Source organism: Syngnathus floridae, chromosome 9 (assembly GCF_059516105.1).
Source record: "Syngnathus floridae isolate MCC-2025c chromosome 9, RoL_Sflo_1.0, whole genome shotgun sequence".
Lineage (NCBI taxonomy): Eukaryota > Metazoa > Chordata > Actinopteri > Syngnathiformes > Syngnathidae > Syngnathus > Syngnathus floridae.
Window position 1 is genome coordinate 11,141,648 of NC_142421.1, and position 12,064 is coordinate 11,153,711.

Sequence of the window (12,064 nt, forward strand, 5' to 3'; positions counted from 1 at the left end):
CATCTTTTTAAAGTTGGACAAAATTTTGGGATCTGCCGTGAGTGTCAACAAATTATACCAGACCTCAAAAGATTAACTTTGGCCTCGGGTTTTGCCTTTTCATTGGATTTTTGTGGTTAATTTTTGTAACTGTAACACTGCAGTTGTTGAATTGGAACCTTGACTTGACAGAGAAGTAATCTCTGAAAATTTGAGAAACATTGGTGGAGAATTCCTTGGACTAACTAGAACTGGTTTGGACATGGACAACTGAGGCCAAACCTGAAATTTCCTGGGAGGAAAAATAGACAGCTTAATCCTGTCATGTTTATTGAGTTTTGCCAAAAATTGAGCAATTTTGTTAGCAAAAAAGGCTATGTCGGAAGTGCATGAATATTTTGACAATAGATTTCAGTGTCTTAGCAGTCATGTCTGTTTTAAGTATTTGGTATTCGACTTAATGATACAGAGTGGAGAAGGCAATTTAACACTTCCTGGCGCACATTTCTCAAGGCAAGTAATGCAAAACAGGCGCGTAGCGAGTCCTCTCAATGGAATTTTTACCAGTACTCTACATTGTAGGAATGTCTCCACCTCTTCGAAGTTGAAATATCATAAAGCCATTTGGAGAACATTCGCCTGGAGGTGTGTCAACTTTGCTCCTCAAGGTCTCAGCATAGTAGTCAGGGCTCAAGGTTAAATCATCACTTTGAAATTAGCGTGAGGCTGTTTGACTTGGAAAACCGCAAAAGACCATGTTTTCATTCAAGTACAGTCTTCCATTTGTGTGTAATTGCCCCTCAGATAGCGTGAGCCGTGTCCGTGTCCCGCTCAAGGCTGGAAAATAAACACGGCTTTGGAATGCGTGATGCTATTGTTGAGCGTAAATGAATGAAGTGCGTGTGCGCGCGATACCTTGACACTGATGAAAAATGGAAATTGTTGGGTTTGATCACTTCCTGCTGGGCCAGCACGTCTATGTTCGGCTCAGCTAATGACATGCTAGCTAGCAACCACTCCTTTTGTTAAAGGTTTCCGGAAGAGTCAGAGGTAGAAACTGGGGAAAGCTGCTCACACACAAAAAAAAAAAATCCACCCCCACACTTAGTCCCCAGGCCCAGTTGCTCGCTCTTACTCACCGTCTACTGGACTTCCTTTGAGCAGGCCGAAAACCTCATGATGTCAACGCAAAACCAACAAGATGACGAGCAAAGACGCAGCCTAGTTGCTCTACTAAAGTGTTGAAGTGTCTTACTAGCTCGAATTCCATGTGCTAGCATATTAGTTGGAGACAACTGTGTGCCCTTTGTACAACTCTTGTGACTTAAAAACTAAAAGTGAAAATAAAAAAAAATAAAAAATGCCGCTAGCTGATTTTTAGTGCTTCACTTGTAGCGCTAATAGCGCACAGATGTCAGCTAATGCACGGTTTCATTCTACAAGTTTTGTGAATTGTCTTGCTAGTGTGGAAAAAGAGTGTGGTAGTACTCGAACCTTAAGACAGATATCAAGGTTAAGGAATTAATGGCCGAACTGCAGGAAAGGTGGGATAATGCTTCAGCAGCAAAATCAAACAAAGCCCTCGCAAGCTACAAGTCTTTACATGAGAGGCGTAGCGTCTCAGAAGTGTGTGAAATCATGGCACACGCCGATACTGCGAAAAAGCTGAGCGGCTAGAAGCCAATAACCACTACAGTATGTTGAGCGCAGGGCTCGGAGGGGATTTGAAGTGAGCCTTGGCCACTTTGGCCCTGAACCCCTTTCCACTTCTCCGTCCCGACACTTGCGGTTCTGTAAATAAGGCCAGGCGTGATGCTGAAGTGCCAAATCTCAAGCAAGTTGTACGTGTTCCTTTCAGCGGGCAGAAATACAGCGTGAGCACACCGGACACAACATTAGGTACCCATTTGCTCACTTCAGTCATGCATTCCAGTTCCTGTGAAAGACTTGGGCAAATCCTTGTGTGTGTGTGATGTCAAAGCACTTGGTTAGCCCGGTTATGGCATTTTTCTCTGCATGTTAGCATCAAGCTAACGGACTTTTGTAAGGCAAAGTTATGTGTTTTGGTTAAACACTCAGTGGGTAATTCACTTTGCTACTGTGACAAAGTTGAGGCGCCAATGTTTAGATACTTTTTGCTATATTCTATATGGCAGTGGGCTGTGAGGTTGCATGTCCTTTTCTTACTGAACATTTAGTTTGTCACAAGAAAGAAAAAGATGATACCGCTGTTGAATTGGCAGTGGAGCCAGTGCGTGAGCCAAAGGAACGACGACAATGTCAGAAAAGTTTTGAATCCAAAACCTCAACTGGATCATTTCTGGTGATGCCGCCTCGAGGTCTGCTCACAACGTCTGTACACCCTCGACAGCCCCTTGTGTCCCGCTGCCACACACACACACACACGCACATACACACACACGCACATACACACGCACATTCACACACACGCACATTCCAGCTGAAACAACAGCTGCACCATCGCAGGAAACATGCCTCTGCCATTGATTGCTGCAGCGCTGTCCTACGCGCACGCGTACGGACGTGCACAATCACGTGCGTCCGACACATGTGCTGCCTTCCTGTCCGGAACTTTTTATTTTTCATTTTGCTCGCACAGCAGCTGGAAACCCCTAAGAGCCAATCATCATGTCAAGGCTGTGCAATGGAACCGATCGGCGGCGCCGGCGTTTTCTATTTATTCATTCCGCAAAGGGGCGTCGGCAGAGAAAGGTGAAGCGCTAAAGGTAAACGAACGGCTGTATCGGGAGAGTCGTCCGCCGACCCTTTCATCAAAAATAAACGGCGTCCACCCATTAAAGCCGTGTGTGGTCATGTCAGAAATCAGTCCCATCTGCAAGCCGCCGCCAAGAACAGCAGCGCCCGACAGGAAATGTCTCTCGCGCTCTCGGAACAAGGAACCTTTTGAAAGACAATCCCAGTGAAGCATAGCTCAGGAAGCTGCAAAACTTCATCTGCGCCGTCTCCACCTTTGAAATGCACTTTCTCTTGTTCTCCTTAATTCATTCCGGCTGACGTTTAACAAGAGGCAAGGGTACCCATGTGTCCGCCCTTGATTGGTCGCCAGTCAATCCTAAGGCACATCAAATAATTCACACGTTGACTGGTTCTTAAAATGAAACCTCAAAACAACATAAAGCACCTGCTAGTAGCAAATTCCAAAATGTATTGCATTAATGCGTGTTCTTACTAATTACGGTTGTCTTATAAAGTGAGTCTATTTCTTCTAGTTTTAAATGACACGCTTTACGACACATGCCATCTGTCATCGTTCCAGAGCGCAGGCGAAAAGAACGATGTGCAAAGCAAATGCGAGAACATTCCAGCGCATGGCCGCTGGCTTCATTTCATGATGAAAAGCTTTATTTAGCTACAGAGGTATTTATTTATTATCCTGCTTGACATGCAGCAGACAACAGTGATGTTGGAGATTAGTGGGCCGGGCCTCGGGCCAGAGTGGAAATCAACCGCTGTTTTTTTTTTTTTTTGTTTTCGGACCCAAATGTTACGAAATGCCGACCTTAACTCATTCACTGCCCGGCCCAGTTAAAAATGAGAACTTTGACTTCTATAGCCGTCAATGGCAGGGAATGAGTTAATATCCGCACTGATTATGCATCACGCTATTATTGCATCATTTGTTGCCGCCAGAAGACTTTGCCGCAGGACATTAACAAGCAAATGTTTGTTTCAACTATTTTACTTTGGAATCAGTGGGACAGCCAATTAGAATTAGACGGGGGGAGAGTGGGGGTGTCAAATTGACTCAAATCTGGCTGCAGCGTCAGCCTCACATTTCACAAGAATTGCTGATTACTTTCTATTTTTACTTTTTTTGCTATTGGATGCCAACTATTGTAACGTCCGCAGATGTGCAGCTTGATCCAATCGCTTCAAAAGAGGAAATAATGCCACATGCTTTATATTGAAAACCCCCCCAAAAAATCGTCTGTTGTGCAAATAAGGATTTCAAAGCAAAGCAGAAAGTTTGTTGTGAATTAATTTTGTCATCGCTTTCCGAGCGAGCGGCATGTTCTGTTCGCCGTCTACTCCACTGACGCCACTCGCAGCTGACCATCGAAGTCGCGCCGGGGAAGGACAAGCTGTCAGGATTTGTTAGATGCGATGCCTCCCAGACCGGGCGACTCCCTCAAGAGCTGTCATTGAAGCACTTCCCACTTTCATTTGGGTCCCCAAACGGCCCCAGCTTAAGGATAGCGGCTGTTTTCCATTTTGACGAGAGAAATGCCAAAATATTTTAAAAGTTTTTCCAGTAATCTGTTCTACGAGCCAACACGAGTCCAAACACAATATTCTAATTAATAACAAATTAAGAAAATTAACCTACCCGTTGTCCATGCAGCTCTCGCCGTTTTTTCCTGCACTGCCCCCTGCTATTGACTGAAATGAACGTCACAGTGCCCTCGAGCTCGCATTGCTACCTTGTTGAAAACTGGTGGCTGACTCTACTCAAATCTTATTCCACAAATTGAGTAGTAATCGAAATGCCGCGTTGAAGCCACGTAGAATATTTTCAACTTGAGTTCCATTCCTGTAGCGCTGTTGCTAATATCGTCAGATAATCTTGACAGGGTGCACTTTTAAATGACAACACGCTGCTCGTTTCCTCTTGCTGCAGACCGCTGAGGAATATTAAGTAGTTTGCAACGGTGCCCCGGTGTCAGACATGAGAGCGCTCGAGAAAAATTCTTGCCTTTTTCACCCCAAAGGTGCCTGAAAGTATGAAAACAAAGATGGAGAGTTTATCATCTTATTTTCAACATTAGACTCTCCGCTACATTGTGGTGAGAAATTTTGTGGAGGTTTGTAGCCAGAAAGCCAAGCAAAGTGAGTTTACCTTTTGGAAATTAGTTTTCTTGGCGTGGGCGCATGTGCTCCTGGTTACTACGACGGGACCAGATTGGCGTTTTTTGCATGTGGACAATCAAAATTTGGGGAATTTTCTTCTGCACTCATATCGGCCTACATATTTGAACTGGATTTGATAACAGCATGATTAATTTTTCCTCTTTGACCCAGTTTATTCTTGTCAATTGTGTTTCAGATTATGGACGATACACAAACACAGATCGCCTGGCCTTCCAAGCTGAAGATCGGAGCAAAGTCGAAAAAAGGTGCAAACTCCTTCACTTCTCATGTTGGATGCTCCCTGCCATACCAAATTTGTTCTCACAATGCCTGAACGCCTTAATTTTTCTGTCATTTGATTAGTCTGGATTGAGTTTTTGGAAAGTATTTATAATCCGGATCCATTCAAGTTGTAACCAAGTTCATTCGTCACTTTTTTCCAGTGCTTTGTTACGATTAAAACATGATGGCGCTCATTAGAAGCTCGTCCAGCAGGCGTGTCCATCGGTCAGGTTCGATGACGAGTTGTAGCCACGCCCACTTTGTTGTCCACGGGAGAATTGCCCACACGAGTCCTCAAGCCAGATGTGCAATCCTGTGGCATTATGTAACTTCCTCACTCGCCCGCCATCGGAGATATTCGGCAAAATGATGCAAGTCGCCGTCATCAGCGTTGCGTGTGTTAAATCGACGTTTTGAACGTCGAGTGTTTTCTAGAGTAGCGTCATCATTTTTTTTATTTTATTTTTTTATCCCCTCCCAAAAAATGTTGGACATTGTCTTTTGGTTACGAGCACATGTGTTCTTGGAAGGAGACATGTGAGAAACTGACTAACCGCACGTTTTTAACAAGCATCTCTCAAGGGCAGAATAAAGGGCTCGTGATCGCATCATCTGCTACGTGAAAAAGAGCATCAGCAAAAAGAGGAAAGGTGTCCAATGAAAACAAATATTCTTAAAAAAAAACAGTAAAGCGTTTCTTAACACAAAAGACCGTCATGGGATTTTGCACCAGAGGTGTAATCCATCTCTTCTCATATCCATTAGTGTATTGCTTAATGTGTTTAGTGGGCCTATATCAAGTAGAAAGCAAATATTTTTTTTTTTAAATAATGAATGCCAAGATTTCATATTCTCCTTCAGCTTGTAACAATTTGTAGCAAGGCAACATGTTGACACAGACTTGCAAAACAAAAGCACTGCGCTGCTTTGTTTACATGGAAATGTGAATCATTTGTAGCCTGCAGGAACTTCATAAAGTGGTCACCTCAAAGTTGACAACATAAACACACAAAACTGAGTTTAGCTCAGCACACCGTGGTTTACACTTTCTGTTTAACAATAATAATAGTTACCATTTTATTTTTTTGTCTGACATTCATGAATAAAGAAAATAATACTCCCACCGTGGCGCAACCCTCCCTTTTCCAGATCTGTTGACCAGCATTGGTTCTAACACCGCACAATATTTACACCTTTCACCAAAATAAAGCCCATAGTTTGGTGCACTCGGAATCATGTTCTCTACCTTTGGCAAAACCAAATTTTTGCGGGTCATAAAAGGTTGTTCTGAGCAGTGTCTGACTAAGTGGATACTCACCCATGACGTGCGGCAGTGTGTTATTTTTGCTCTTCCTATTCTAAAGGCGGCGAGAGGCTTTTCCCGTAACTTTGCATCAGTGTCGTCTTTCACGCCGAGTCTGGAAAGACTTTTGAAGCCGGCGGGCCAGCGGCAGATGTTTGTCACCCAAGAGCAAAAGTTCTACTCCATCAAAATATGAGCTGACCTGCTTGGTTTCATCACCTGCGGGCTGAGCGGCTCCGCCACCTGCATGGCCATGATAAGGTTCCCCTCATCATGTGCGTGCGGGCGTCCACTGATTGAATGCTCCAAGGAATCGGGGAAAAAAAACTCCCACAAAGTCTGCCCTCTGGATGTTTTGCAGAAGTCCATTCTTGATAAGGCTGAATGACATTTTATAATGTGTTCCAAAATGTTCTAATCTATTTTATCTTTTGAAATACAAATGCAATGGTACACCATTTATTGACTGGGATACACAAAATAGTCAACTGAGAACCCTGGCAAGCATCTGATTTAAGCCACAGCTCACGCCCAGATGCTCACGCGTAGACTAACTGGCCACCTGAGGTGTTCAACAAGCTGACATTAAAATACAACTTAAATGTAACATCAAACTTAATTAGTTTTGACACATTCGAGTCAGAATTGGCAATGCAGACTAGCAAATGCTGTAAACATTTTTGGAACACTCTCAATTGCTTCTTATGAAATTTGGGAATAACATGAAGACATATCTGTCGCTATAAAAGACAACGGCACTCACTTTCTGTTTCCAGTAGCAAGCTGCGGGTCAAAGAGGTTCTTTCTTTGTGTGACTGAAAACTCTCACCTTCTGCAGCCTGAAGCTCTGCTCTTATTTTTGTTTGTTTTTGTAGCTGTTGCGTATGCCAAATTAAGCTGTTAGGTGCACATTTTTTAACCCCCCCCAAAAAAAAGACTACGCCACACTTTGCTTAAAAAATGTGGGGGTGTTCTACATCACAACTGCAAGCCGACTAATATTTGCCAGATGTGCGCTGCAGGTTAGAGTGGGGACACTGGAAGCGCGTCCTCTAACGCTTGAATTGTGTATTACAAGAGGTTATTCCAAGTTTTGTAAAGAAGGAATGTGAAAGGTTTTTCTGCTTTTTTCATTTTTTTTCATCATGTTATTTTATAGCGCTCTGTTGTTTCCATACACTTCAAAATTCCGTCGTCATCACAAATTATTCTGCCCCGCCCAGGATTTCACCCCCCCACCAGAAAAGTGTAAACATGCGCTCGAGAGGTCCACAAAATGTGGGGCGACGTTGAAACAATAAATGGGATTGAGCGAGGCTTCTCTGAAGGCCATACTGTAAATCTGAGATACTTCAAGTGCTGTGTGTGTGTGTGTGTGTATGTATAAGGGAAGGGAGGAGGGGGATTCCTGGAAGGGGGTCTTAGCGGACTTCCTCCAATGTGTGTAGTACACGTGTGTGTGTATGTGTGTGTGCATGTGTGTGTGTGCATGTGTGTTTTTGACTCCACAGGGGTCTCGAAAGATGTAAGCATTTGCGGCTATTGCTTTGCGTGCTTATGTGAACTAAAAGTGGTTCAGGGAAGTATCATTTTAATACATCTCAGTTTACAATGTCCAGTGTTGCAAAAGAAAAAAAAAAGAAGCTGAAATCAACCATTCTTTTCTGTGTCAGTTGAGGATGGCGATAAGCACCACAGGATGTTTTGTGTCGTCTGTTTAGGCTAAAATGCAAGGCAATAATCCTCAGCCCATCTGTCCCGGAATGACGGCTGGATTGGCTGAGTGGAATTCCGCAGAGTCGTGGCTGACACCCTGCCGCAGCCTCCCGCCGTCACACCCACTTTCTCGCATGCCGCCGCGGTTGCTCGCAGACTCAAAATTCGAGCGTGCTCTTATCAAAAGCTGCAATTACCCTGGCAGAGATTTTTGGTCCCGCTGTGATTTGTCGACGCTGGCAGACTGCTGAGACGCACTCGAACCCGAACGGCCATGTTATGTTGACGTTGTCACCTTTTGTCCTGACCTGCCCTCTTTCTCTCTGCAGATCCACACATCAAAGTGTGCGGCAAGAGGGAACACGTGAGGGACGCCAAAGAGAGAATTATGTCGGTGCTCGATACAAAGGTATAAAAAAGTGGTTTCTTTTCATTGATGTGATAATGGTGACATGACTGTAAGAGGTGGATGAAGTCGTGTAAATCCCCACTGAAGAAGTCCCAGGTACTAAATTCACCCCTCATCAGATATGCTGCTCTTCTGTTAGTGGCTTCATCCCCATGGCAACAGCACAATCGCATCACCTGGGCAACTGAGCTGTGGCACCCCCTGGGGGCAGCCAATCAAGTGTGCACTTTGCACAGCCAAGCGGGATGACTTTTAATTCAGTGGTCACTTTATTAGGTACACCTGTCGTGTAGTATGAGCACTGTGTCGGGCAGTCAGCCTCTCAAAGGGCATGATGCAAGTTATTGTGAAAACAATCGCCATTGACGGCTGTACTTTTGGATGTCGCCAGAGTAACAGGGTAACACTGAAGATGGACGTTTCGCACATGGAGCACTCGCACGTGATCGGCAAAGGCGGCAACAACATCAAGCGGGTGATGGAAGAGACGGGCTGCCACATCCACTTCCCCGACTCCAACAGGAACAACCAGGCGGAGAAAAGCAACCAGGTACGTTCGTAGTGACGGATGGCCACCGCACTAAAAATATTTACTTTTGATCGACCCGACCGCAACATTGCCGCATGATTATGTTTGGACTTGAAAGTCATCGTGAAACTGCTTGCTCAGCGCTTTTTTTTTTTTTTTCCGCTGCCCGCATAATTATGTGTTTTGGTGCTTGGTCATTGACCTAAATTCCGTTACAGTATGTAGATATAAACAGCCAAATTTTTGTTCTTCTTAAAACCACGCATCTTCCCAATGAACGCCGATGTCCAAGGTTAGTTAATGGCTTTCTCGTACTCACTCACAAACACAAATGGCCTCAATTATAATGTAGCCTTTTCTTCCATTGCTACCATAAAAAGCCTACAAAATGGTCTTCCGTTTCAATGCTTTGCTTTGCTGGTATCGTTAGAACTTTCAAACCGAGCCCTTCATTTTGCTGCCTTTGAAGGATTTCGATTGGTCTGATAAGGCTCGGAGGGGAATGAGGATAAGCGTAAAAAAATATATTCTAAGATAATCCTTTTGTGTCCCAATTTGCATGATTGCTGTAGTGCGCTCTCGCAGCACTAAAATTAAGTCTGACCTCATCTGAGCTTGCTTTGGTCTCTGCCTCGTTTCCAATTTTTGGATTCTTCACGACAGGTGTCTATCGCGGGGCAGCCAGGAGGGGTGGAGGCAGCTCGAGTTAAAATCAGGGTAAGTTGGAACACTTCTTCATGCGTCAACACTTCCTGTATTGGCTACAATTATTAGTTCTGGAAACACTTCCAGAAATTTGATTTGAGGACGTTCATCTAGTATATATATTTTCTTTAAACTCACTCAGGTCAGAGCGCTCTGAGCTAAGTGCTCGTTTTTGGTTTCACACATTCCAATTTCTTACTTGCACAGCTCAGGACTCTTTTCATCTGTTTTCTCTCAATTTCCCGCCATTCTGACTCAGCTCTTTTTTTTGTTTGTTTTAGAAGGAGACATTGGGGTTTTTTTTCTCCACAGTTTCAATTTGTGACATGCTTTTGTTAAAATACGGCAAGGAGTCAATCATGTGAGTGCTATTCAAGTTTAACTTCTGTTACCATGACAACTGAGGGCCTGGAGTGTGGGGGAAGTAGCAAGTCATTTAATTTTTTTTTTTTTGGTGAAGTACAATGCGCTATCTGGGGTATGAAATGAATAAATCTGCTTTGACTTGCCTTAATCACGCACACGCACACACACACACAAGAAAATCCTACCTGAAGCTAATGTTGTTAGCTAAAACTGTTTTGCTATTTTGGTTTCACAGCAGGGACATCATATGTCATATGTTTTTCTGTTTTGGACTGTGCTAAAGTGCAGAAGGCCTCATTCCTTGAAGAAGAAAAAAAAATCATGTTCCAAAAGGTATGACTTGTCGGTCAACTTTTGAACGTGTTTCACCACGGTGATCGTGAATGGTACGCACCGCACCAAAACTAACAAAGCTCTGTATGCGATGAGAGGTTTGAAGTGCGGCATATTTGTGCGCCGTCTGCTCAAACACGTCGAGCTTCATCTACCTCGGCGAGCTTAACGGCTGTTTACATAAGCAACAAAAAGTCCCAAAAACTGTTCATCCAAAGAACAGCACGTCAGCGGAAGAGAGGCGAGGGAGGAGCTTTTTTTTTTGTTTGTTTTTCTTCAAAACATTCAAACGTGCATTCGGACTGTCGCGTGTTGGACCATTTAAATCGGTTGCCGTCTTTTATACGATTAATAAGTGTGTTGTTGTGGTGGTGACTCGTCAGGGGGGCTTGCGTGCCAAACCTGAACGGACGTGGCGAAAGCCAGCTTTACCTCACAGATATTCACATTTGCCATCTTTTCCAACCAGTGCTTTCAACTTGTAACTGAACTACACATACTGGTTTTAGAGTAAAGCTGAGGTCAGCTCCAACTTTAAAAGTAGTCCTTTTCTTCCTTGATTGCTGGAGTCCGGCCGTCCTTTCTTTTGTTCTGACCTAAATTTCTCGATCCCTCAGAGAGCAAGTGTGGAAGCCTGATACAAAACTAAAGCCAAGCACATATGGGACTGATCAGTGGAGGCATTTCTTTGGTCCAAGCATTTCATGCCGCTTGCCCTCGGCTGGAAGCCAAACCCGTCGTGGCGCACTGCCCGACAGCCAGTGTTTGGACAACTCTTTCTGTGTGTGTGTGTGCGTGTCCATAGTCTGCACTTTCTGTGTGTGTAGCTGCATGCATAAGTTAACATGGAGTGAGGTCGCACCGTTCATCTTGTTGGACGGCTGATATTTTGCCACTGCTGCTGAGGTTACGATCAGTGATCAGAAACTCTTGTGAGAGAACCAACAGGCCCAATTTGTCACAACTCTAATATATATGTATACCTTTTCACAACCTAGAACAGTTGTCATGCCCGTAATTGGTCAAATAATAGAAAGGTGAGATGAAGTCAAAACCTGCCTCTGTATTTTCACTCAGTTTTCACAGATCTGTCATTACTCATTGCAGGAGCTGCTCCCTCTCGTGCTGTCTTTCGAGCTCCCGGCCATCATGCAGTCGGACCCGAGCTCGCCGAGTGTGCAGGCCATCTCGCAGACGTACAACCTCGTCGTGTCCTTCAAACCGCCCACGCGGCTCTACAGGGCCACCGGCGTGGTGCGCGGCTCCCAAAACAATGCCGTCAAGGTGAGGCATGACCGACATTTTGTGACGGGCTGGCTTGATTTCATTTCAGTGGTGAACACAAAATTTGTTGTGGACCCCAAGCTACAACTCACAGACCCGCAAGGGTTAGGGGACCCACAGATTGAGAACCACTGGCTTAAGGGATCTTCTCACTGTCTGCAGTGTGTCCTCTTTGCCCGTTTCCACGGCGAGCCGTCAGTTTCTTAGCTGAGCCCACCAACACTGCCTTTTTTCCCGCACAAGCCGCTTCATTACTTCTCAGCACCCC

General features: G+C 44.6%; 1 protein-coding gene across 2 annotated transcripts in view; it reads left to right on the plus strand.

Moving 5' to 3' along the window:
- bicc1 (BicC family RNA binding protein 1) overlaps positions 1 to 12,064 on the plus strand; it is a 33,577-nt gene that overhangs the window by 9,143 nt on the left and 12,370 nt on the right. For both annotated transcript variants that reach the window (XM_088384742.1, XM_088384741.1), the window contains exons 3-7: positions 5,066 to 5,135; positions 8,500 to 8,579; positions 8,971 to 9,129; positions 9,772 to 9,825; positions 11,620 to 11,796. In XM_088384742.1, coding sequence (XP_088240868.1) covers positions 5,066 to 5,135; positions 8,500 to 8,579; positions 8,971 to 9,129; positions 9,772 to 9,825; positions 11,620 to 11,796 — 540 coding nt within the window. The remainder of the gene's footprint in view (positions 1 to 5,065; positions 5,136 to 8,499; positions 8,580 to 8,970; positions 9,130 to 9,771; positions 9,826 to 11,619; positions 11,797 to 12,064) is intronic.